The sequence below is a fragment of the Nymphalis io genome, chromosome 8 (genome assembly GCF_905147045.1).
Source record: "Nymphalis io chromosome 8, ilAglIoxx1.1, whole genome shotgun sequence".
Taxonomy (NCBI): domain Eukaryota; kingdom Metazoa; phylum Arthropoda; class Insecta; order Lepidoptera; family Nymphalidae; genus Nymphalis; species Nymphalis io.
In genome coordinates this window covers 5,143,132-5,170,540 of record NC_065895.1, presented here as the reverse complement: position 1 = coordinate 5,170,540, position 27,409 = coordinate 5,143,132, and the positions used below count along the sequence as shown (strand labels likewise).

Here is a 27,409-nt window from a genome sequence, read left to right as displayed (position 1 = left end):
CACCAACCTTGGGAACTAAGATGTTATATCACATGAACCTGTAATTACACTGGCTCACTTACCCTTCAAACCGGAACACAACAATACCAAGTACTGCTGTTTTGCGGTATAATATCTGATGAGTGGGTGGTACCTACCCAGATGGGCTAGCACAAAGCTCTATCACCAGTAAAAGTGAACTAAGCTAAATCTTGATCAATTCTGAGTAATCAGTAACAGCCTGTGAATGTCCCACTGCTGGGCTAACGCCTCCTATCCCTTTTGAGGAGAAAGTTTTGGAGGTTATTCCAGGTTGATGGAATACACGTGCCAGAATTTCAATGAAATTCGACACATGCAGGTTTCCTCACGATGTTTTCCTTCACCGTCAAGCACGAGATGAATTATAATAAAAAAATTAAGAATATGAAAATGCAGTGGTGCTTGTTCCGGTTTGAACCCACGATCATGGGTTCATGGGAATAACTTCCTGTAAATCTTTATTTTTATTAAATATTTTTATTTGTTCGTCATATCAAGGCTGACGGAAAAATTGACCCTGGATCTGATGATAAATAATTATCTCTGCTCATATGTGTTGGCTTTATTAGAAATATATAATTATATATTGTATTTAATAAATAAAAAGCTATGTGATAAAAAGGGATAGAATTATTAGTTGGAGTGCCAATAGATGTGGAAATTGGACAAATATATTTAAAAGTTTTAAGTTTTCACTTCTATCGGTAGTCGCTATGACTGATTGTCTTTTAAAAATAATAATATTTTTTATTTTACATAAAAGTGAAGAATATACTAAGTAACTTTATATATAAGTTATTTTTGGCAACGCAATGTCTGTTATATATATATATATATGACGCAAACTCGGTAGAGAATATTAATGTAGCTTAATTTATATAGATAATAGTTAAAGTACAATCATTATTATCCTCATTAATTTCCACAATACTTAAATTTTTTGTACTTTCAAAGATTAGGTTAGTATATCGGTGACGCGAAGCCACGAGTCTATCGCCTACAATAAACCAGCGCAACGCGCCTAAAGAAGTTTCCTTATCGTTAAAAATTATTTTTGTTAGAAAATTTATTTCGTGTCATTTTAATGCTTAACTTAATGTTTAGCATGATAACTATTAAGCTGTTTCGTATAAATATTATACGGTAATACACAGTATACACGCAATTGCTACCTCCTACCAAGCAGCTAGGTATGTTAGACAAGCTTTACACAACAACGCGCCAGTTGGCCCGCGCCCGCGCAGAACGTACCGCGAACGTCGCGGTCTATTGCTTTTCTTAAAAAATACTGTGATCCGGTAAGCCATTTTAAAATTTAATTTACATATGTATAACGTAGTCGTTAAATCATATTCTAACAAAAAACATTTATATTTAACGAAATAGAGTAAGCTTATGAAAAATATTATTTTCTTCATTCTATAGTATAATATATAGTTTGTCTATTAGTTTAAGAACCTGTTTATAGAAAAAAGTTGTTTTTGGGAAAAAATATTGTTTTAATAATTTATATGTTGAACTGTTTAAGTATTTACTTTAATATAAATATTCAAGTTCAAGTATTTACTTTTTGACGTAATTTTATATAAATTGTGTGTAATACACTTCATTATATAATTATTTTAGTAACATTGCGTTAACTTGTGATCATAATCAAGTAAGTAAGTAAGTATTTAATTATTATATAATAAGAAATTAGAAATTTTATTAGAGATATTTCCTAGGCTATTAAAGGTACAATATTTTTTAAATTTAAATCTAATAAATGATATCCGTCTTTCATATTCAGTGAGTATCATTTTTTATTGCAATTAATATTTGACTTGAATTTATTATATATATATAATACTTGAATTTGAATTTATCTATATCAATTGTATGTAGTAATAAATTTAATAATTATGAAATAAGTTTGTGATAATAAAAACATATGATAATAAAAAATAACGTTGTAAACATAGATAATAGAATAGAAACAACAAATGACACCATTTTCGGAATTGTCGTCGATGTTTTCGATTCCTTTGTTTTGGATACAACTATGTTATGTGTTTGCGATATATTTTCTTGATTTTTAAAATTTTTCAAATCGTTTTATGCCTTATTTATATATATATAAATTTAAATGAATATAAGTATTTTATTATATTTCATTTCCATTAAATTAAATTAAAAGATCCGTTCCCTTTCCTCGTAGGTCTGCTTTCTCTTTATTACAACACAGACCAATAATAATGTGTATATAATAGCAAATATACTTTAGTTATTTATTGACAAATATCGAAAACGAAATCGAAAATTTTTCAGTGAAAGGTCTCGTAAGGCATCGGCCATATTATAACATGTATGTTTATAGTTTTTTTTTAAAAGAAAACCTTTGACATAGACAAATATTATGTAGAAGGCACTGGACTACAGGTCCAGTGCCTTCTTCCACACTTCCACAGGATAGAGACCTCTACCAAAAACATGTAATAAGCGATTTCCGGCAATGGTAATATATTACACTTTATAAGACCACTCACGTAACCATACAATCACTTATTATAGAGCATACAAATTCCTTTCCATCATTGATCGTGTCTAAGTACTAGGTTATCAGGAACGAATAGAGCATACGAATCTAAATGTGCCCTTTTCCTCCATTGATCGTATCTAAGTAATATAATATTATTATTATTATTTTATAGCCTTTAACTTACTTTTTCTATTTGTTTTATAAGTTTATTTATTTTCAATCAAAGATAGTAAAAGATACAAACATATCAATACTCTTCGTATTAGATATGTATGTAAATGGTTATAACTTAAGACAAGAGGAATATTGAGAGTGGGGGATATGTAGGATAGGTGTAACTGGAGATATGATTAGTAATTGAAATAATTGGAAGAGAAAAAAGAAAGAGAGAACCGCTTATCCCGAACAAATGAGATAAGGACAACCGAATAATGATTATGACGTTGATGACGACGATTGACGACGACGACGAATTTAAGAAGAAAATTTACAAACTTTTTGATAAATTATTTGTATAATAAATATAAAATTAAGAAACATTGGCATACAATGGTATTTACAAAGGAGTCAAGGTTATGTCTTAGGTTATTTGTCATTGATTATGATGCGACGGTATTTTACGTAGATGGTTCTGTATATATATGTATGTGTGTTTGTTTGTATAATTGTAAATGTCAACGCAAAGTTTCAAATCAATCAAATGAAGGCTTAGGAACGCAGCACAAGCAAAGACACATTAATTTCATAGATAAAGAGGAAAGTTTTGTTTATTTGGTAACGTCAAGATATAATTTTCATTATGAAACAATTTAATAAGAACATACGTATACATGTACTAAGTTTTTATATAATGAATTATAAATACGTAAATACGGAAAATTATCAATAAAGGCGAAGCATCTCTTAGATTTGTCGATCTTTAAAGACAGTATAGAAAATCACCTAAGGCATTTAATTTTTATTATCTGTTATTATGTATGTTTCAATTTAAAAAAGTAATGCAGCTTCTTACGTCTCTAATTGAACTTCGTTCAGCATAAAAACAAATATAAGAAGACTAAGTTATTTCTCAATCTTTAAATGTATACAATTCAAGTTAGTATAAATAAGCAACAACAAACTGGTGTTATTTCGTTGCGCTTAGATCCGATAGATTTACGTAACTGTACCAGAATGACCTTATTTAAGAGAAAACTGCCTTACCACATATACTCGTAATATGCTGTGCCATCACAGATATACTAACATAATATACTAAGAGACTCGTTTATCTTATTAAATACTTTTTAATTAGTGTTTAATAATAAGTACACAATATATGATTATATAAAACACCTATAACTAAAACAATATCATACTATTACTTATTATAAACGAGAAAGTTGGTGTGTTTCGGTGTTCGTTACTCAATCACGCTCGTGCGACTGGCTGGCTGGACAGCGCTCTAATAAAGTACTTATAAAAGTCGATCATGTTATACAAAATGATGTTTTTTTGTTGCCAGTCCATTTGTGAAATTATAGCATTTATTTACATAGATTTTAACTGAGAGCTTAATTTTTTATATGAAATAGGCTTAAATCATATATTTCATCTTCATATCCGTTTTAGTTTATTAATTTATTTTTAAGCTGTATACAGTCATTTTATAATATATAAAAAAAAACAAAATGTTTTTTTCTATTTATTTAATATAATAAATATAAGGATTGTTGTTTTCTACAGATAACGAAGAGTCACAAGATTAATAAACACAAAACACAAGATTAATAAAATGTTAAAAAAAGTAATTTAAGTAAAAAATAAGGAACATAAGTCAATATGTCTGTTTCAATGTCACGGTTCTTTCCAATAACTGTTAGTAAACTGTTATGTTCGTAAACCTTCGTCGTTTGCGGTAAAACTAAATTACACTAAAGAACGTACGCACAAGTTTGCTTCAGCTGTTACGAAATACATCATAACATTCATTTGCGCCGCGTTCACACATAATACAGTGAGTAATTTACTTTCGTATTATACTTAGGTAATCATTATTTAGATGCGGTACAAGATATTATATCGAAGGAATTAAATCTTTGTCTCTATCCAAGTCCAAGGACCAGTTACCTTCTTGCATAAGGGACTCTGGAAATGTTAACTTTGCTAGTGTCGGTTGGGTATGGTTTATTCTTTCGTTTATTCCAGGAAAACCAAATTGCAGTGTAATTGGGAAGTGCCACTAGCATTTTTGTCACTGATCATAATTTTGATCTCAAAGATATTTCGTTATCATTAGTCAACGTTGAGAAAATGTCTAAATACAGATGAAGTGGATGAGGACTTTGTCTTAGTCTATAAGAAAAAAAAAGTCGATCTTCTCGCAAACATAACAAACATAATATCGGTTTTTCAGTAGAGGAATTTCAAGCTCAGCACCCACCATACTCCTCCTCTCCCGTTTGTACCCTTGGGAGCTAAGATCTAAGATTAAATGGCAGCGGTTGAAGTGGAGCAGAACCAAGAACAAGTCGTACCTCAGGAGGACCAGATACTCGTGAAGCATAAATCCGTCTTCCACAACCCTGGCTTTTGGCCGGCAATCGATTGCAATTTTTTCGATCACAAGAAACGGATTAATATTAACGGGCTTATGTTGTAAAATAAAGTTAGTTAGGTTAGATTTTAGGAAACTTAGTTTGTTTTGGGCACTAACATAGAGTAAGCTTTTTCTTAATAACTTTTATTATTGTGTTTTTGTTTTGGACTAATGGTCTGTAATAAAGCGTTATTGTTATTAAAATAAGCGAAATGTAACAATAAAATACGCACAATAAAAATAAGCTATAAAGGCTATAAATTAATTTATTATGATGTACTCTTATTATCTAATTTATATATATATATATATATATATATATATATATATATATATATATATAAGCGAAAAACCACTTGTCATGAGATCTTCGAAACAGTTCGCCTGGTTGACTTGAAATTTGTCAGTTGCTCTTTCCTCGACGTAGACGCTTACTAAGAACGGATTATACTCAAATCCTATCCTAAATACATTTTTCTTCTTATCTACCCGTGCTAAGCCGAGACGATTAACTAGTAGCTATATAAAATTTATATGTATTACGAATTTAAGATGAGGTTTGTTAATAATGCATCTAACACTATTTTTATTTCTGTTTCAAGGCAAAACAATGGCGTCAGAAGTGAACGACTGGTACCGAGGCAGGAAGGTGCTTGTTACTGGTGCCTCAGGGCTGATGGGAAAAGTTCTGATAGAGAAACTTCTGTACAGCGTGCCTGACATTGGCTGCGTTTACGCACTCGTGCGCAGCAAACGCGGGAAGACGCCTGAATCGCGAATTGAGGATATGTGGAAATTACCTGTATGTACAACAGAGTGTATTTGTCAATATATATTCCACGTTCCGTATTGATGTATTTATAATAATGAATGATGTCGATAAACGAATATCACCAATAATATTAGATAATTGCAAAAAAAAACAGGTTACTAAAAACTCCATCTACTACTATGTACAATTTACATTTTCATTTTTTAAAGTATTATTTTTTTTCTTATTACAGTTATTCTCAAGAATAAGGGAAGAAAAACCCCATGTTATGAAGAAACTCGTGCCGGTTAGCGGGGACATCCTCTATGACAACCTAGGCATCGAAAAGGTTCAGCTAGAAAAAATATACGACGAGGTATTTAAATTTAACGACTTTACAATATTAAACGCTGCTCTTGTTATAAAATACTTATTTTTCAAAATTTTTTTTTTAAATTAAAGTCCGTTTTACGTATCGAATTCTACGTAAATTATACTTAAGACTGAATTACATCTATCAACCTCGATTGTTATTTAGTTGGATGGTTTTGGACAAACTTATATGCCTCGTAAATTGAGGTTGCGATAAGTGTAGGAAGCTATCAAGGAATTACCTGCAATATTTTCGCCACTCATATCCGTTGATAGTAAGCATCCTTTAACATGAATATTGAGTGCTACTTGTATACGTATTTGAAATACAAAAATGGAAAACCGAAATGAAAATTAATATGTACACATATTTATATAAAAAAGCTATTGTTAATAGTATTTCATATACGTCGATGTTGTTAGATGGATAGATTGTAATTCAGGCCAATTCAAATATTTTCTACCGCCACATACAACAGAAAACTATCTTGAGTTGCATGCATTGATCATTGCGCTTTTTGAATTAGCAATAATTCATCTGAATAGCTGAAATTATTGACACTGTATATGTAGCACTTACCGGCATAATGTAGTCTGCTGCTACTGACTTTGCATCCCAGGATAAACGTCAGAATAAATGTCCGAGTACTCACTCGCCTGGCACAACTTCTTTTTGTGCCATTATTAAATAAGTAAGTTGATTTCTGGCGCCAAGATGAAAACACAACCAACGAAGAATTATAAAAAAGTTAATACTCTACAATCAATCGATTATTATAAAAGTGAAACTGTGTCACAGAAATTTCAATGTTACATACAGAATCGTTTTAGAAAAAAATTGACCTTAAAGATTTACTCTCATCGTGTTCAAAGAACCTTGAAAACTTGTAAGAATTTCTACTTATAGTAATAAGATAGTTTAAGAGTTACTATCAAAGAGAAAGCGGTTTGCGTCCTACGGTTAAACTAAGACATACATATAAATCTTGACATGGTCCATGTTTGAGTGATGAGAAACCGCGTTGATGTAATATACTTATTAGAATACATGATTTACATAATATCTGGTAATATTTGCATATACTTAGTAATTCCAAACAAGATTTTTTACTTGTTTTGAAATGACGTCTATAACGACATTTTAAATTTTTTGCATTATAAACAGAACTAAAATGCAAATTTATTCTACTCGACTGTTTTGTTAACGAAAAAGAATCAAAAGGTCTCTTTTAAATAATGTTGACGATATAAAATACTGCAATAGATATTTTTACAGAAAACTTAGATTTAGAATAACGTTACAACGATTATGTATCGTATACGGTGCCAAAAAAATTGTAATTGCTTGAAATATAATTAATATACTTTAATTCAATTAAATGATTTAGTTAGAAACTTTTAGTTGTGTAACAAATAAAGGGCATAGATAATATCGCCTTTGTCAACTTAAATGGATAAGACATAATGAGTTCATGAGATTGAGGATTGGCTTAAAAATATTAAGTAAATAATATTTTATTTTTATGTAGGTGTCGGTATTGTTCCACTTCGCTGCCAGTCTTCGCTTAGAAGCACCTCTAAAGGAGGGCCTTGAAATGAATACCAAGGGAACCCTTCGAGTTTTGGACGTAGCTAAGAAAATAAAGAATCTCCTAGCCTTCGTGCACCTGTCAACAGCCTTTTGCTACCCTGATTACGAAAGAATGGCTGAAAAGGTATTTCTTAATCTAATATATTAACGTTATATCTTCAAATGTTGCCAGAATTCTTCTAAGCTAGATAAATTATTAACTATTAATTGATACATATATAGTCATAAAACTGCAAATATTTTGTATTTTGATTTGAATTGCTTTCGGCTGCTACTCAATAGTAGGCTGTTACCTTTTTTCATAGACATTGGCACTGCACGTTATATACACACTTCCTTGAACCATAACTGTGGTGCAAGGATGCAAAATCTTACATAGTATAGAATAGGAAGGTGGACGAGCATATGGGCCACCTGATGGTAAGTCGTCAATGACCATAAAAATTGGCATTATAAGAAATGATAACCATCGCTTACATAGCCAATGCGCCACCAACCTTGGAAACTAAGATGTTATGTCCCTTGTGTCTGTTATGACACTGGCTCATTCAACCTTCAAATATATTCAACATTATAACAAAGTATTGATATAAATTAGTGATATAGTCGATGCGTAGGTGATTCCTACTTCTGTTATTGGTGGTGGACTTGAATAAAATCCTTCTATACTAAATGACAAATGGAATTAAACTAGGTATAATAAAATTCAGGTGCACGATCCCCCAGCAAATCCACACGACGTATTACGAGCTGCGAGTTGGTTGTCAGACGATCAGATTAATCTTCTAGCACCGACTTTGATGCAGAAGCATCCTAACTCGTACACTTACTCCAAACGCCTGGCTGAAGCGCTCGTCAAGGAGAGCTATCCTCAAATACCAGCCGTTGTAGTACGTCCAAGCATCGGTTAGTTTACATACTATTTCCTAAAATCTATATACATTAATATAAAAGATTTTTAAAAATTATATTAATTATGAAATCTCTTGTACGATTTGAAGATTTATTACCATAACATGAAGCATATTTGACTAATTATTATTATTTAAATTATATTTTAGTAACACCTTCATATAAAGAACCGACTCCAGGTTGGGTAGATAATCTTAACGGACCAATAGGTTTGATGATCGGAGCTGGTAAAGGAGTTATTAGAACAATGCATTGCTATGGACATTATCACGCGGAGGTCATTCCTGTGGACATCGCTATTAATAGCATTATACTCATCCCTTACTACATTAATACTAAAATTGAAAGGTAAATATAGAAATATTCTATTTCTCAGTTTATTAGTCGCTGTCGATAATTTAAAAGAAACATTTATAATAAGTATATGACCATCAAAAACAAAAGCACCTTTGTCAATTCAATTTAATATAACATTTTAGAGAATACTTTTTCATTAAAAGTAATAGGTAACTTTAGTGTTAAGTCGAACATAGAAATCTTAACATTAAAATCTTGAACTAAAAACTGGAGGTTTTTTGACTATCATTGGAGAAAAAACATTTCTTTTCATTCAAACTATAAGATGCTGATCCGGGTTATATTACAAAAATACTATTGAGAACTTATCACATAAATTCGAATTCAGCATATAATACCACTATAAAAAGCCGAGATGGCCTAGTGGTAAGAACGCGTGAATCTTAACCGATGATCGTGGGTTCAAACCCGGGCAAGCACCACTGAATTTTCATGTGCTTAATTTGTGTTTATAATTCATCTCGTGCTTAACGGTGAAGGAAAACATCGTGAGGAAACCTGCATGTGTCTAATTTCATTGAAATTCTGCCACATGTGTATTCTACCAACCCGCATTGGAGCAGCGTGGTGGAATAAGCTCCAAACCTTCTCCTCAAAAGGGAGAGGAGGCCTTAGCCCAGCAGTGGGATATTAACAGGCTGTTACATATATATACATATAATACCACTAAATTAAAAAAAAACTTATTTTAAAGGTTAAAATAAGCATTGTTTAAACTTTTTATTATAATTCCCATACACCACGTTAAATCGAATCTAATATTTTACAGACCAACCGAAATCCCCGTATTCAATCTTACATCAGGAGACGATAGGGACACAACTTGGAAGGAGGTCTTGGATATCGGGAAGGCGACTGTCCGTAAATTTCCATTCGAAGGGCCGCTTTGGTATCCAAATGGAAACATAAGACACAGTAAATTAATCCACGAATTGTGTGTTTTCTTCTACCACATCATTCCAGCCTATCTTATAGATTTCTTGATGCTTATATTCGGGCAAAAAAGATTGTAAGTACTTTTGCAGGTCACATTAATTCCAAGGTTTTTTATACTCCACTTCCAAAACAGATATTGTCTTTTAAGATCGAATTATCACTTAATGTTCATCACTATGCTTGAAAGCATAAAAACGTTTCTTCACTCAATATTTGGGAAGTCATTGGCAGAACGATTGCAACTTCTAGTGCCGTTCTTACTTCCTAAAACAAAATATACTGCGATATATAAATTTAAATTTAACGACAAATACAAAGAATTCTACACTAATAATTTAAAAAAAAATGCAATTAATCTTTGTAATGTTGAACTTATTCTACATCAATGATAACCCAAGGTAATTTTGGTATAATTTAACATGCAAGAAAATTATGTTTCAGCATGATTCGCATACAAAATCGTATTTCCGTCGGTCTGGAGGTGCTTCAGTACTTTACAACCCGAGAATGGTGGTTCGATACGCACAATTTTAAAACGCTGGCAACTAAACTGAACCAAACAGACTTTGCAACATTCCCTATGAACCTAGCTATCATCGAAGTAGGACCTTATATAGAGAGTTGTATGATAGGCGGCAAGCTGTACTGTTTGAAGGAAAAATTGGAAAACCTACCAAAAGCAAGATTACAAAATAATATGTAAGTATAAAAAATATTTTATAGTGAAAATTACCCATAAAAGTTATCTCCCGAATTTTGAAATTTACTTCTCTTAATAATATAAATAATTTTAACGTTTTTAATTGAAACTATTTAATTATAACATATATAATCAAAATATCAATAAAGTTTAGGGTAAATGAATATTGTGATTTAAAGATGTAGTATACAATTAAAATGATTCACAAAATGCGACGCAATTAAACATCACCTACAGACTGCTTTTTAATTGGGACATTAAAGGGAAATCTGAAACCATAGAAAATGGAGAGAATCTGTCTTAAAAAAATGTTTTGGTTATAAAAAAAAATATTGGAGCATAAGACTAGTTACTACCCCAGTTACTACTAGTTAGTACCCCATCCTGAGACAGATTTTCCGTATTTTCTATGGTTTCAGATTCCCTATACTTGTCCCAGTTTAAAAAAAACCCTTTGTAATTAAGTAATACTTTTTATTTCAGATTATTCCTCTTGGACCTACTCGTTTCTGCGTTCTTCTATTTATTCCTTCTATATTGGCTGGTTAATTTATTTGAACCATTGCGCGTTCTTTTAAGTTATGGAGGCCCCTTTGTTAGATATCTACCATTAGTTGGAAACGCCGTATTTAGAGATGCGTGACTGCTTTAAAACAATTCAATTTAGTAAAGAGTTTTCCAAAATTGTTAGCATAAGAAATGGACTGATCTTTCCATTTAGTCCTAATAACCAAGACTTGACTAACTAATTAATACTCTTCAACACATTACAGCGGAACTGATTTGGTATTTATGAATCATATTGTACAACCCCGTTTTATATAATATTTTGCAACGAGAAAATAATATTTAATTAATCGTAAATATATATATGTATACCAAATGCTATGCAGTACTAATTTTAAGTTAATAAATTAATGAATGAAATCTCTAATATGATTATTGATAGCTTGCTTATTAATAAACTTTGTTTAGCAGACAATGACATGACAAGACGGTTTATCTCCTTCTGTTTTTAGTAATTTGACGTTCGAAAGAGTAAGAGAAAACATTGTGTAAAAATATACATACTCGACAACCATTACCCGAGTTAATTACAATATAGCATTAGTGCATAGTCATTGCTGACGTTATTTTCAAAAAAAGAATATATAAATTGTTGAAATTATATTACTTTCAACAAGGGCTATGAATTATATATTTGTAATGACTATTATACACAAGTATAGTATTATATATGAGTACTTAAGCTTATGTGTATTGATAAAATCGGAGTAAGGGGTCACGAAAAGTCAGTGGCAAATGTTATCGAAGACATTTAAGACTATAATAATAAACTGAGATCGACAACCGTGTCATTAAATTATACGTATTTGTGTATGAGTTAAAGATATATTTTTTTAATCATTTACATTAAGTAGAAGTACTTTATTATACAGCTTTGTCTTTTTTTTTTAAAAAATAATTAACTAATATTATATCTGATTTTTTTATTCATAAATTATTAAAAAGTATTTCGTTGTTAAATGACCATAGATAAAAGAATATTGTAATACTATTTTATAATTACAAATAAATTAAATACGATTTATAATATTATCATAAAAGTTTATATGTATTGATTTGTTTATGCAATACCAAAGTATTAAAATATTGTACAGAATTTATAATTTCACACATTAATGTATACGTAATAAACATGTAATTATATTTTTATACGGTAACCAAAAATACTGACAATAAGAATATGGCAAAGGATTTAGTATTAAAAATAAAATTGATTAAAGTTATTTCGTTTTATTTCGTCGTGAATACTATAATAACTTATATATATATAGAGCTGTATAATACAAATTTGTCGTAAGAAATTTGTTACCCTTATTAACTATATGACAAGATAATCGAACATTAAGCGTGTCCAAACTATCAAATACGGTGTATTTTAAATTTGATTTTAATGCCCGGTTTACATTATTCCAGTCCAGCGATCTAGTCCAGTACTGGATTGCTTACTGGACTAGATAGCTGGACTGGAATAATGTAAACCGGGCATAAATCGTACTATATACATACTATATACGTGCCGCTGACACTGTATATAAATACTTCGTGTATCTTCGGGTTCCAAGTCTATCGAACGATAATGTATGCTTTGCGTACATAGTTTATTATTCGCGTCTTTTAAACGCTAATAAAGAAAACTAGAATTATGCAATCTGAAAGCGTATTTCCGTTGCATTTAGAAACCGGTATACATTTACAACAAAAATATATCATGATAGAACGGAAAACAGGTGGAGCTCGTGCAAATACTAAGCACCATAGGACCTACTATTTAAAAGAATAAATTCCCTTGACTCGAGACTTTAAAAAAAAAATTTTAATCGTAAGAATCCATACAAATATCATTGTTTTCAACTGTTGAAATGAAAACTGCGAGCTTACTATATCCAAAAATGGCATATTATATACAGAACAAATAAAAATAAGTATTGATAACCTTAATAAACTGACGATTGACTAACTTGTAGTCGTGATTTAATACAAAGTCGGCACACGACTTTCTGACAAACAAGTTATTATAAACGATTTATCTTAAGATACTATTTAGATTTATTTGCCTTTTACTAACCTTTAGGCACAATGAAAACATTGTGTTACCACAATGTTACGATAAGAATATCAAAATATTTACTCTTTCATGATTGTTATAGTGTATAGAACAAAGATTTTTTTAGAAATGTTATAATGAACTTGAATTTAAAAATCCTGTAATATGGCATTAATAAATATTTTCTAAAAAAATATCTGTTCTTAGCCACTATTCGAAGTTAATTAAATATCACGTACCGCAAAAATATGTAATATATACAGAATAATCGTTAACATTTTATTGACCTTAGTCTGTTATCAAAATAATATGTTTTTAAATTTTAATTTAATTATAATCTTAAAATATAGGCGCTTCTGGATCAATCGTCACAAACACATCAATTTTACACTTCACGATATTATTTTACAATATGTGTCGTGTCGTATAAGTGACTCAAAACCGACATTACGATTTGAATCAAATTATTTTTGTGGTTGAATTTAATTAACTTTATAATGAAATCATGCATTAGAATATTTATTTACATTCCGTCATGCGGTTTTGCCGTGAACACGTCACCAAACCTGAGGACGTAGCTGGTACGTAGTAAGTCTATCTCGTGTTCGCAGATAAAGAATAAGCTTTGATCGCAACGGATGTCGTTGAGGTGGCCATTATAAAACATCGAGCCACACTTTTCCTCTCCTTTACCATCTGGCTGGCCGCCTCCCCATTTAGTGTATCCGCTGTCATTTAATGGCATATCTGAAAAATACGTATATATTTTTAAGTGATAAGTTTCACTTTATTTTACTTATAAATAAAAATACAATTCAACGTCACAAATTATCATACTCGTAATATTATCATATATCATGATGATATTTGACGTATTTAAAACAGAATACCAATTTTAGATTTACATAAAATTTTATTACGGCTACAAATTAGATTGTCATAATTTTAAGTGACTTATAAAAGAGAATAGGTACTCATTTCATCTGTATATATAAAACTAATTTCCGCCCGCGGCTTCCCCTCGTGTGGGTCGAGTGTTATGTATATCCATATGTCAATTTCTGTTCCCATGACAACGTGTATGCAATTTTATGAAGATCGATTAAGACGTGGAAGCTAACTAGCAAACAAACAAATAAACAAACTAACTTTCACATTTATAATATTAATAAGGATATATAATATATTTATGTATGTTCGGGTATAACATTTTTTGTTTATGAACCGATTTCAATGATTCGATTTGCGTTAGGTTCAGTATAACTCCAAGTGCTCCAAGATTTTTTTTTAAGTTTTTTACATGTTTTACAAATGATTCTGAAGAATATGGTATATATAGTTCTTTTAACTATAATATGATATTTTTTGCGTAATCTCGTCTCGACAGCGCCGCAGATTAAAGAAAACAAACGAGAAACTAATATATGTTTGAAGTATAGGTGACATGAAACAGGTAATATTGTTTTTCGCGGAATGAAATGTAGTAAGCGCGAAAATGAAAACGTTTTATGAATAATCCCTTATGATGTCCTAAATAATTTGTAAACATAGTTAATTATTCAGTTATTATCTCAATAACCTTTCTAGTGTAAATCAAATAAATTTCAAGATTTCAGACATTTCATGATTTTTTTCATTCGATTTTTTTTTGATCAAACACACGACCCTTTATGTATAAATATAATGTAGTTCTACATACAATATTTTCTTTTTAACTTTGACTGTATTTGCCCAAGCAAAATCAAATAAAATAGCAATTTTTATAACTAAATAAATAACTAAAAAGCAAGAAACAATATTAAAAGTAACCAACATACTTGAGCAATCGTTTTTTATTAAGAATTCCCACGATTTAATTTTTAACTTAAAGTGGACTGCCATTTTTTATCTTTGATCAAACAGGCCAAGATACAATTTTATTCTTTGTATAGTTAATGTTTTATCTTGATATTTCGGATGAGATATCCCATCGGTTACACGGCTAGTAATAATTATAAGTTTATTAAGGGGACACACATGAAAGTAGAGTATCATAGTAAGTCGAGTTGTATGCATTCGCGAAGTAAGTTTTTACAGAAAAGCACTGATCGACTTAAGGATGGATTTCTGTCACTATTTACTTGCGAATTTTAGTGCACAAGGAAAACTATGAGAAATATTAATAACGATCCCTTTGCCTTTACTTTGTTTATCATTAAATAATATTTGAATTTCCACACTCAGCTAAAAACAGTCTAAACGGAAAATCCGCTTATTACGGTTTCTACCTTGCAAATTTATATCAATTCATGCAAAAACCCATTATTAAATATTAAACTATTCATTTTATAAAGCCTTATAGGATTTTTTTTTTAAATTTTGAATTATTGAAAAGAAAAATACTACCAGATGTGCACACGCACTCAGCACACGATGAATCCTTCTATATTTCATATCACGTCTTTACAATACTATACGTCACTATACGATATGAAAGTATCAAGATCATTTACTTTTCAAAAGAATATTAAAATTCACTTATATGGGAAATTACATTTAATAAAGCTTAACTTAACACAGCAAGACGATTAACATGAGGGTGAGATTAAAAAATTTTATACATGGGTTAACAGAGTAAGTGCAATTGTAAGACATCTCTACTAATAGACTATTGCTCGATGGATAATATTACTAAGTGTTATATTATAGATAGGCATGATATTTTAAACATATAAAACTTTTTCATTTTATTAAATATATTAGATGATGGCCGTGGTTAGAACGCTTGAATCTTATGACGATCGTGAGTTAAAACCCGGGCAAGCACCACTAAATTTTCATGTGCTTAATTTGTGTTTAAAATTTATCTCGTGCTTGACAGTAAAGGAAAACATCGTTATGAATTCTGCACGTGTCTAATTTCACTGAAATTCTGCCACATGTGTTTTCCACGTAACCTAACCTAACCAAATTTAATAACACAGGCCAATCTTAATGGCGACTAGCCAAATGCGCCGGAGAAAGAATAGTGGACAAGTCTCTGAGAACACGCACATGTATTGCAAATTAAAATCCTATCTTACTAATCCAGGCTTACCGGTTAAACAACTGCCTTTTTTGCAGCAATGTCGACATTTTTATTTTTATTTACATGTGACAAATGTGTAAATGTTTACGGAATTATTATAGAATTAAATAACATGTTACAGGATACTAAAAAAAATTAATTATATAACTATATTTACGTCTTGTTTTATTATGTTAGTCACAGTTGAATATTTATATTTACATTAATCATGGAGGTCAACTCAAAAATATGATAGATAAATATATTGTGAAAATATTGTATAATTATTCATGAACGTGAATTATAAAGTTTTTAATAAAAATAAAAACTACATAAGGTTCAATACGACTGAAATGAGATAGGACCAACTTCGAGCTTTACTTGAACCCAATGCAAAAATAATCATCAAAATTTTTTCAATGGTTGGTTGGTTAAACAAAAATATACAGCCATATGTATCTACTAGCTACCCCGTCCGATTTCGTGCGGGTAAAATTCATACACAGTAACTTTAATTTTTTAACTTGACAGATTATGTTCCTAATGACAGATGATGCAAAATTTATTTTGCACGGCCAATTGAAAATCTTTTATTTTATTTTTAATCAATAAACATTAAATATTTTATAATTTAAGCTATTAGAATGCGTCGAAATCCAGAAATTATATCGATAAAAGATACATTTGAACCTCGTTCCAGGAACTAATATTAGTTTATTACTCATTAACGCCATTCTCATAAACATTAGAGGGCGATAAGTTTAATTAGATTAGATTAATACTGTGTCTTCTTCTTTCAAATGTCAATTCAAAAATGAAAGAAAGAGCGAAATTAGTGTTTAACTATACAGACGTCAATCTTATAAGACCGTTAATCTTTGACTCATAATTGATTACTTTAAATGAATAATAATATTACTATTATAATATTAAAATACCAATAGTATTACAATTTAAAACATGGTGACAAGCGTTTTATCATATTTTTATTCAGATTTAATAATCAAAAAGTATCCTAAATTATCAACATCCAAAGCTTATGTAATGTTTACTAAGTAATTATCGAGTCTAATATTTTCTATGAAACAGTTAATTTTGTTAATATAAACTTTAAGTTCACATAACCAGACGTCATGTTCAAAGCAATCAGTCTGTAATAATATTATATACAAAAAAATGAATTCCGTCGACAAAATAGGCGCTTCCAAAAAGTGCAATATATTCCGAGAATTGTACTTATTTGTGGGGAAAAATGGCTAATTTGATGTTACTTGGTATCATCAGGTTTTTGTTTTATTTCATTACTAATAAACGTCCGTCTCGGTTAATGGTTATATATTAAAAACACTTTTAAGTACTCGTTAAAATTATATTAATCTATATAATATATATTTACTGGTGGTAGGGCTTTGTGCAAGCTCGTCTGGGTAGGTACCACCCACTCATCAGATATTCTACCGCAAAACAGCAATACTTGATATTGTTGTGTTCCGGTTTGAAGGGTGAGTGAGCCAGTGTAATTACAGGCACAAGAGACATAAAATCTTAGTTCCCAAGGTTGGTGGCGCATTGGCTATAAGCGATGGTTGACATTTCTTACAATGCCAATGTCTAAGGGCGTTTGGTCACCACTTACCATCAGGTGGCCCATATGCTCGTCCACCTTCCTATTCTATAAAAAAAAATAAGAGAAAAAAGCACAATAAATAAAAAAAAAACAAGATGATTCATTGATATTTTCAAGAAACATCGTGCACACATAAGTATGTGCTAGAGTAAATAAGATATAACTGTCGTCATAGAAAAAAAAAAACATAATGTAATGTTTGTATGAGTAAGTACAATGTAACGTTAATTGTAATAATTCAGACGATTATTTTTTCTCTCGTGATTATTTACAGGTATCGCATCGATTTTGTTGTAATTCTAATAACATTCTAAGAAGTTAGGAATTATTATGACGTCAGCAATAGTACATTTACTTGGTGGTAGGGCTTTGTGCAAGCCCATTTGGAAAGGTACCACGCACTCATCATATATTCTACTGCCAATCAAAAATACTTACAGTATTGTTGTGTTCTGGTTTAAAAAGTAAATGAGCCATTTTAATTACAGGCTCAAGGGACATAACCGTAACAGCCTGTGAATGTCCCACTGCTGGGCTAAAGGAAAGGAATAAGCTCCAAACCTTCTCCTCTTTTTGAGGAGAAGGTTTGGAGCTTATTCCACCACGCTGCTCCAATGCGGGTTGGTAGAATTCACATGTGGCAGAACTTCAGTGAAATTAGACACATTCAGGTTTCCTCACGATGTTTTCCTTCACCGTAAAGCACGAGATGAATTATAATCACAAATTAAGCACATGAAAATTCAGTGGTGCTTGCCCGGGTTTGAACCAACAAAGGGACATAACACCTAGTTCAAAAAGTTTGGTGGCGAATATCGTGTATAAGAGATGTTTAATATTATTTCTTATAATGCCAATGTTATAGTAATATTATAGTATAATTAGCCTACGAGTACGTATATGACCAGAACAAAAAATATAACCTCTGCATACCAGGTTCACCAACACGTAACAGAAATTACAAAAAGAACTCGTTTTATTACGTCGAATATTTATAATCTCAATACAATACGTGATTCGTATATAACCCAAGGTCGCGGGTTCAAATCATCCACCGTTGAAGTTTCAACCTCAACATCGAACGTAGAAGACCAATTTGTTTCCTCGCGTTTTTTTTTCAACGTTAAGTTTTTAGTTTGAAATAGTTTTTTGTTTTTTTTTTTTTGATTTAGTTTATAATTTTGTGACCTTTGTAAACAAGTCAGTACTTTTTTTTAATAGTTACGTACTTCTTCATTTACGATATAAATACATTTATTTATAACGCTACTGCTACATCTGCGTTAACGTTATTGTTAGTATTTAAAATCATAAACCTGCAATAATCACCCTACGGGAGGAGGACCTGGGGTACCCCACGGCGGGCCTGGCGACAGTAGAGGCGGTAAATCTCCACTTGAGTCGCTGGGTCAAAAAGAAACAAGACACGCTCTCGTTCAGGTTGACGCAGGTACTTACAGAACACGGCTGCTTGCTTCGATAAGTGACACCTCCTGCTACGAATGTGGTGCGCCAATCGACACGGAGCACCACAACCTGACGGAGTGAGCCGCGTGGGAGCCTAGACGCTAGTACATGGCGGCACTTATCGGCCAAGACCTCTCCCTCTCGAGCATCGAAGCGTGGGGTGCTGGTCGAAATAGTCTCCTTCTGTAAAAGTGTGATGTCGCAGAAGGAGGCCGCGGAGCGGGAGCAGGAAGAAGATGCCGCTATAAATCCGCTCCGCCGAAAAAGACCGGAGAGAAACAAGAGGCGCTATGCGCACCTTCCCTCCCCCCCCCTGCCGCAATAGGCGCCGCCGGGACTAGGAGGGTTCACAGTACCCTGGAAACCCTCCCTAGTGAATGGAGGCTCGCATAGGCAGGCCGGCCGTCAGAGCGTCACGGTAGCATGCGCAAGCGATGCCGTGGTGCTCCTCGTTAAGACGGAAAGGGTTCCGCTGGTTTTTTAGTGAGTATTCCGATGTTGCGGGTGCACTCGGCGTCTTGGACCCCGGCAAGCACTACATACACCTCTTTGTTCATGTGGGGGAAACGCGTAATACGTTTTTCCTATGTTAAAAAAAAAGAAAAAAAAAAGCATCGCTGTCAATACGTCGACAGTGCCCTGAAAGAAAATATTCTAATTTGGCCAACGACACTTAGTGCATTATAACGCGCTATAATATTTTCAACTACATATATAAAAAAATCAACAACGTTATCGTTATATGTAAATTAATCAGAACGCGGACAGAGCAGTAACGTAACAACATACTTAATTATAGAATGACGTAATAACATTTTCATATATTTGTAATCTAAAAAGATATACCAGATATCTATATTTAATATTATAAAGGCAAAAAGTAACTTTGTATGTCCGATGAAATTTTGTATGAAACAAGCTTAAACCTTAAGAAAGGACATAGACTTTTTCCATACGGCCTGAAAAGAAAATGGCCCCGTCCTAACACGCGAATACTTGTCTATAAAAATTAAAATAAAGCCATGTGTACTGTTGTTCTGTGAACGCCTGGGTAGGTTCCTAGCTCATTTTTCTTTCTGTTTGTCCTTCAATATAAAATTGTATGCAGACTCGTTATCTACCCGTGCTTAGCTGTTGTAATATTTTGGAATATTTACAGCCGAAGTATAAATAGAAGTAAGTACTCACTTTTAATAATAGTTTGCCATCTGTTTTTCTTAAACTGAAATCCTAAATGCACTGCGCCTCTTAGATAGTTTCCTTCCACGTTGTCTTTTGGGGCCTTGTTTGTGATGTCGACGAGATGGTCCGCCTCGTCTTGAGAGTTGATAACAGCCAAATATGACTGTTCCGTGTTGCACACTGTGTAGGCGTCCGTCCAATTCATCGGTGTCAAATGAAACTTATAGCATCTACCAAGTTTCTTAACGTATTCGTAACCTAAAAATGTCCCAAAGATATATATATTTTTAATAAAAATAGAAAACGAAGATGACTGAATTTATAAACAAACCTTTATACATATTTACACAAAAATGATTTATCTTGACTATTCAGAAAGTATATTTTTAGAAGTAAAAGTCGCAGTGCGACTGATATGAATTTTTTAACTTAATTGGTTTTTAACAACCCAACCAAAAAAAGTAAAATAAGCCTATATTTATTTGCAATTTTAAAAAGTATCCTACTATAAATAAACCTACTTTATAAGTTATATGGTGATGATCTGACCGATTTTAGACAGTTCATTCTTAAGGGAAAATGACTACACATGACATATTCCTACATATACATAATCTTATATAAGCAAATCTCAACAGACGTGTTCTCTATGGCTGTGCCTTTGATGTTTTTATTCTATTGTTTTAATTTTGTCTGAATTTTTTAATCCTTTCTATATTTCTTTACAGGATACATAATAATATATACGCGTGAACTTTCTTCCTCGTAATGCGATGGGACGATAGATTGCTATGAATTTTGTAAACATAATAGAGAAATTGAACTTTTACCTTGATCAGGAATGTCGCAGTATACGTTCCATTCAAGAGCGTTCAATGTTTTCTTGCAAATAAACGGATACTTCCTACCACATTGGTCGTCATTGAGGGTACCGTCTCTACGTAAGATCACGCATCCTTCAACGCCCCCCGCGTCATTGGGCTCTCCGGGGCCCCACCTGTCATACACGTCAGTTATTGGTACACCTGAAACACTGGTTTAGTCAATGCTTGATATTTTTACAACAAGAATTAAATAAAATTACGATAAAAATAAATTCTATATATGACAAAAGAACAAGTATATACCTAGTAGTACTTATTTTGTTAATATATAATCTTAAAATGTGAATAAGAAAAATAAATAAATCGAATTAAATTTTATACATAGAAATGAAAGAAATGAAAATAATTAAAGATTTTAAAGCAAGATAATTATAAATTGTTTTGTATTATTGTTATATTCAATCACGCATCCCAACTGTGTCTTTGAGGTTAAAGAAGTAATAAAAACAAACATTCAATGAATATTAAACCGGTTTATGCGTTTTATCATATATTCATACATCTTGTTTTATCTCTTAAACTACTAGTACAAATCGCAATTTTGTATGTTATTTTTTTTTATTTATAGCAAATATTTAAAATTTTGATAAGTAATAAATAATATTTTGTAACAAATAAATGACTACGATACGTTTAATCCATAAATCTTAAATATTTATATATTTGCATTGAGACAGCGTTAAAATATATGTTGTCGTTGAAGTTTGTATGATATATTGGAGAACTACAAAACTTTGTTACAATGTGTTGTTATATTTATAAGATGCGACCGTCAAATTTTTTTCCGACTTAGTTACAATATATAAACATACTATAGTGTAATATTATAAAAAAATAAGAAATAGAAACGCACATATTAGACTAATTATACAAAAGTAGATAACAACTTCTATGAATCATATAAACAATCGAATATATATGTATAGATCTATGTACTTCGTAAGACCCTGGGAATTACCTGCAATAAGTAGCACGTTTCAAAAAAATAAATAAGATTACTTCCTTGTAAGGAAAATTTCGCTTGTTTTTTGTTTACATAAAAATAAAATAATTGGCCCGAAAATAGTTTTTTTAAAAGAAACTAGCGCTGTAAGAAATATTAACCGTTTCTTAAATCGTCAATGAGCCACCAAAATTGGAAATTAAGATGTGAGCTCCCTCGTATTGTGATTACACTATTAATACTGTGTTATGCTATGGCTTACAATAACGGAAATAATACTTCTGATATATAAATTTTAAACTACACTCTTTTGCTATAATGCTTTGTAGTTTAAAAACTTTTTGCAAAATAAAATTTTACGACACTTGGGTTTAATCACAAACGCATGAACGGACAAATCATAGTAGATTACAACAGTAACTAATTAATAAATAAATTTTGTAATTCGATAATGAATTCAAACTTTTTACTCACCGTATACTTATATATATACAGAAATCATTCTGTTTTTTTGTTAACCCATCCAGGCTTAGCAAATGAATAGATCTTAAGGAAATTTTACATAAAGATAGCCTATATAGGAAGAGAGATAATGAAATAGGAATATCAGTATGGGAAAATGTTTCTGTGTGCATAAATATTGTAGGCATACTTTATGATAAAAAAATGGTATTATGTAAACTTATAAGTCATAATCGTCTTATATACTAATATTAATTCGATTCGGTCTATTCTTATTTTTTATTTGACGAGATATCGTAATAAGCAGGTACAATATTTATTTTTAACTAGCTGGTGTCCGCGACTTCGTCTACGCAGGATTAGTATTTGGAGTAGCTTATATTAGCGTGGCGTAGAAAAGAACTAACATTATGACATAAATATTTTTTGAGTCGCATTTGAAAAATATAACTGCTTGACAATATTTTAACATAAGAAAATTGGCAATATAATAAATATACGGTAATCAGGCACTGCAGAACCCTGATCATAGGCCTATAGTTATCTGGCTACTGCAGTATGCTCTTATAAACTATATTTAACGATTTTTTTCCTTCAGCATAAACATGCAGATTTTTTGCTTTGGAAACACGTGAGCAAGCCACATAGAGCTGACCGTGAGAAAAACATGGCGTGCCTAAATGTATGCCTGCTACCTTTAAGGTTTGCTCCTGCGATTTGTTGATCGTCATTGAAAATGCGACTTTTAACGGGAACTGCAGGCGTTTAAAATTGAATGGCAAGTTATTGGGTATGATTGGGATGCGCGGTATAAGAACATTGTCTCCCTTGGCTTCTCCAGTAAAAATTGTGGCCTTCACAATGTGCCTTCCTAGTTCGGTAACTCGCATTGATATACATCACGTTATTTACAATATTATAAATCAACCAAAAAAGGACCAATTACTAACCTACCTACAACCTCTGTAATTTACAAAAAAAAAGAAGGAATTCGGTATAATGAACAGGTAAGTAACCTATATCTATTAATTTAAATAAAAATGAAGTATCTTATTTAAGTGTAACTCCTAACCAAAAAAAAAACTGCCAATTAGGTATTGGGCCTATATTACTTGAAGTACAATCCGTTTTTAAAAAATCGCTATAACCATGAAAATTCGCAAAACGGAGACAACAGTCAACGATGTCTGCCCTCGCGCTTCTGCCCGCGTTCGGGTCGCGCACTCAGCGATGAGCGCCTTCTTCCCCCACACAAGTGCGTCGCACCGCCCGCCACCGCCGCCGGAGGCGAACCGCGCCGTACCGCTCGCAAAACCGCACCCGTAGTATCGCGCATTTAAACTAAATGATGTCTATCATACATTACATAATTATGTGTAACTATAACTAACGTTTATGGCAGCGCACGCCAGAATAGCTCGCAGAAAGGTAGGTTTTTTCCTAGTTACTTGACATTTAATGTCATATTTTGGACAGCTCACACAATATCTTTATAAATTGTAGCCTATGTGTTATTCTGATGTATAAGCTATATTATTGGAAAGTTTAATTGAAATCCATTCAGTAGTTTTTGCGTGAAAGAGTAACAAACATCCATCCACACATACAAACTTTCACGTTTATAATAGTAGTAGGATGTTTCGTTTTTTCTTGGGTTTGGTCTGAAGTCATTACAGTGCGATTCTGTAGGAACTCACTTCATTACTCACCCGTGAAATATTGACAACTGACTTACGGTGATGTAAATGTTATGATTAGTATGACAATGTCGCATATCATTTTATGACATTTCACGACCGTTTTCTGCGGTGAGCTTCGAGTTTGTTCTTACAGAATAGCTATTGTACACCTAACAATTTATCAATTGAATTATCAAGTGAATCATGATGTAAACAGTGTCGAACAAACAAACTGGCAAATTGTATTAATAAAGATATTATTATTAAGACTTATGCACGATTATGTGTAATAAAATGTTTTTTATACATATAAATTTTATGCCAAAAAGGAAAACCACTAATAATGCATAATACTTGCAAGAATAATATTTCATCTTATCAATATTGTAGCATCCGGTACGCGAAACTCTGACCTCTAAAATATTAGCTTAGCTTAAATACCTACAAGGAGATTGCCTCCAAAATACATGTTTTCATATTAGTTTTTAACACATGAACGTTCGCTTATTATTTATTCCTTATTAACACGGGAATTACAATGCAATATAAGAAGACAGTAATTTATACAAACGTTAATAAAGATTATTCTCACCATCGACTGTTTCGAAAACTTGTTTGACATTAGGCGTTGATATACCAATGTATACCCAGCTGAAAGGTTGCGTTTCGTTCCAATAATTAATAACAATATTTGCTTCATCATCATCATCTGGGTAAAAAAGGGTCGCACCTTCCATAGCACACCTATCTTTTGCGTCCTGCCACGTTCTATGTAACGTGTGAATTTTATAAAAAGCTTTCATATCTTCTATATATTTGTAGTCCTTTCGGAAGAACTTCAGGTTTGGCTGACAATCTTAAAGATTAAGTTGTTTTTGGATTATATACGCATTACTTATTACAGAAACATTTGATTACAATTATATTTTCATAATATAAATTTCGTTGATTTGATTATAAAAAATATTACTGTTTTGTAACAAAGGAATTTTATTTTAATCGTATATATTTTCAATTCGCCAATAATGTTATATAACACATTTTATCTACTTACAAGTAATTTGACATATGTACTGCAAAACAAATACAACAATTAAACACTTTAAGGACAACATTTTATATATTTAATATGAACACGTGTGTAATGGACAGTGTTGTGTAAGTGACTGGACAGAACTAAGAAGATTCACATTATAATCGAGAGAACAGGAAAATTGAAACAACTCGGATACTCGTTCATATACTAACCATATAGTATATAATACTATATAAGCAAGGAGTTCGAGTAACAAGTTTAAAAAATGACGTGTAAATACAAGATGAGGTTATTACACAGACTGGCGATTAATTATATAAAATGCTAAGCTATTTCTATGTATTGTTCCCGTTCAAAACATACCTTTTATGTCCCAATGTGTAGAACGAACTATGCTAAAAATCGCTTTTTAGTAAGAGCATGTGACAATCATAATAAACGCTACACTAGTATAGATATATTTAACGAAAATTTATTTAAGTTCAAAGAAGCTCTAAAAAACTGTATTTGTCAGTAATATACTTATCGTTTTTTTTTTTTTCTGTTTTAAATTATTTTTAATACTTTATTCATATATCTTAATAAATTGTTAAATAACTTGTTATCGTTAGGTTCACTCCATGTTTGTTTGTATAAGTGGAAACTTTGTTGGCTTAAGTGAAATTTATTTTGTTACTAAATTTTATGTATTATATTATGCTGTATGTTTCCCAAATAAATAAAAATAAATAAAATAAGTATTGTATTGCTTATATGTATTATTTATTTATTCTAATTAATCATTCCTTAGATTCTTAAGGCCGTTGCTTTGCGGCTGTTGAGTTAAACACTTATTTCTTTATGTCATTGATTTGACATTCGACATTCGTGAAGAAGAAGATGTAAGAAATATTAACCATCCCTTACATCGCCAATGTGCCGTCAACCTTGGGATCTAAGATGTTATGTCCCTTGTGCATGTATACATATACTGGCTTACTCACTCTTCAAACCGGAACACAACAATACTAAATATTGCTCTTTGGCAGTAGAATATATGATCAGTGGGTGGTACCTACCCAGAAGGACTTGCAGGAAGCCCAACCACCAAGTAAGTTCAGTATTTACTTACTAAAATATTTATCGACTTAAATTACTTATCGTGATAAATAATTATATCAAAAACACAGGTAGTTAATATTGCTTGCAGTTTTACGACAGGAATAGTTTACTTCCATATCATCTGGTGTATATTTGTAAAATGTGTATATATTATAATTAAATTAATAGTTTTTTTTCGGTTATCACATATTTTGATTATTCGCTTACGAGTATTTTAAATTATGTTAATTTTTAATACAATAAGTTTATAGGTTTAAATGTTGACCATCTGACGAGTACCTATACCAAGTATCGATGAATACGTAACTTATGGCCAAACTCATTATAACGATAAACTTTGTTAGAATTAAATTTTATTTTCGTATATATTTAAATGCAAATTTTAACCTTTTAAATACGAGATATTAATTTATTAGTTGCTTAGTTTATTTTAATATCAGTATCTTATTTATTTTATTAAAAAAGAGATATACTTAATTTTAATTGAATAGAAATGAAGAATAGCAGATCTATAGCCAATTTCAATCGAAGAAAAAGTAAAGATACAAACCTTAGATTTAGATATTCCATACGATTTGCTAATACTTTGCTTCATTATGCACTGCAAACAGTTCTTGGCTAATATACCTTTATTT

At 31.4% G+C, this 27,409-nt stretch overlaps 2 protein-coding genes across 5 annotated transcripts; one reads left to right on the top strand and one right to left on the bottom strand.

The window, feature by feature from the left end:
* Positions 1–1,084: 1,084 nt before the first annotated feature.
* Positions 1,085–12,140, top strand: LOC126770325 (putative fatty acyl-CoA reductase CG5065). Its single transcript, XM_050489690.1, has 9 exons — positions 1,085–1,319; positions 5,720–5,919; positions 6,122–6,244; positions 7,770–7,955; positions 8,542–8,737; positions 8,893–9,091; positions 9,870–10,109; positions 10,478–10,735; positions 11,220–12,140. Exons 2-9 carry the CDS (start codon positions 5,728–5,730, stop codon positions 11,377–11,379), a joined length of 1,554 nt encoding a protein of 517 aa, XP_050345647.1. The 5' UTR covers positions 1,085–1,319; positions 5,720–5,727; the 3' UTR covers positions 11,380–12,140.
* On the bottom strand, positions 9,169–25,838 carry LOC126770308 (macrophage mannose receptor 1-like). 4 transcript variants are annotated; one of them, XR_007669452.1, is made up of 7 exons: positions 25,692–25,838; positions 25,230–25,493; positions 21,500–21,694; positions 20,676–20,927; positions 13,875–14,094; positions 9,765–10,300; positions 9,169–9,440 (listed from the first exon to the last, which is right to left on the bottom strand). XR_007669452.1 is itself a non-coding variant. In XM_050489667.1 (6 exons), the coding sequence occupies exons 1-6, from the start codon at positions 25,750–25,752 to the stop codon at positions 10,294–10,296; spliced, it is 999 nt and encodes a 332-aa protein (XP_050345624.1). In that variant the 5' UTR covers positions 25,753–25,838; the 3' UTR covers positions 9,169–10,293. The 4 variants fall into 4 exon arrangements, 1 of the variants encoding a protein (XP_050345624.1); XR_007669454.1 differs by having other exon boundaries at positions 13,914–14,094; XM_050489667.1 differs by having other exon boundaries at positions 9,169–10,300.
* Between the last annotated feature and the right edge of the window lie 1,571 nt (positions 25,839–27,409).

What these genes read in the sequence shown, in the direction of transcription:
- LOC126770325 (XM_050489690.1), top strand. Translation starts at nt 5,728, where the DNA reads ATGGCGTCAGAAGTGAACGACTGGTACCGAGGCAGGAAGGTGCTTGTT. An exon ending in AGGATATGTGGAAATTACCT is followed by an intron (nt 5,920 to 6,121) that starts GTATGTACAACA and finishes TTCTTATTACAG; the next exon opens with TTATTCTCAAGAATAAGGGA. An exon ending in ACGAAAGAATGGCTGAAAAG is followed by an intron (nt 7,956 to 8,541) that starts GTATTTCTTAAT and finishes AATAAAATTCAG; the next exon opens with GTGCACGATCCCCCAGCAAA.
- LOC126770308 (XM_050489667.1), bottom strand. Translation starts at nt 25,752, where the DNA reads ATGTTGTCCTTAAAGTGTTTAATTGTTGTATTTGTTTTGCAGTACATA. An exon ending in GTACATATGTCAAATTACTT is followed by an intron (nt 25,494 to 25,691) that starts GTAAGTAGATAA and finishes TTAATCTTTAAG; the next exon opens with ATTGTCAGCCAAACCTGAAG. An exon ending in AGTTTTCGAAACAGTCGATG is followed by an intron (nt 21,695 to 25,229) that starts GTGAGAATAATC and finishes CCAGTGTTTCAG; the next exon opens with GTGTACCAATAACTGACGTG.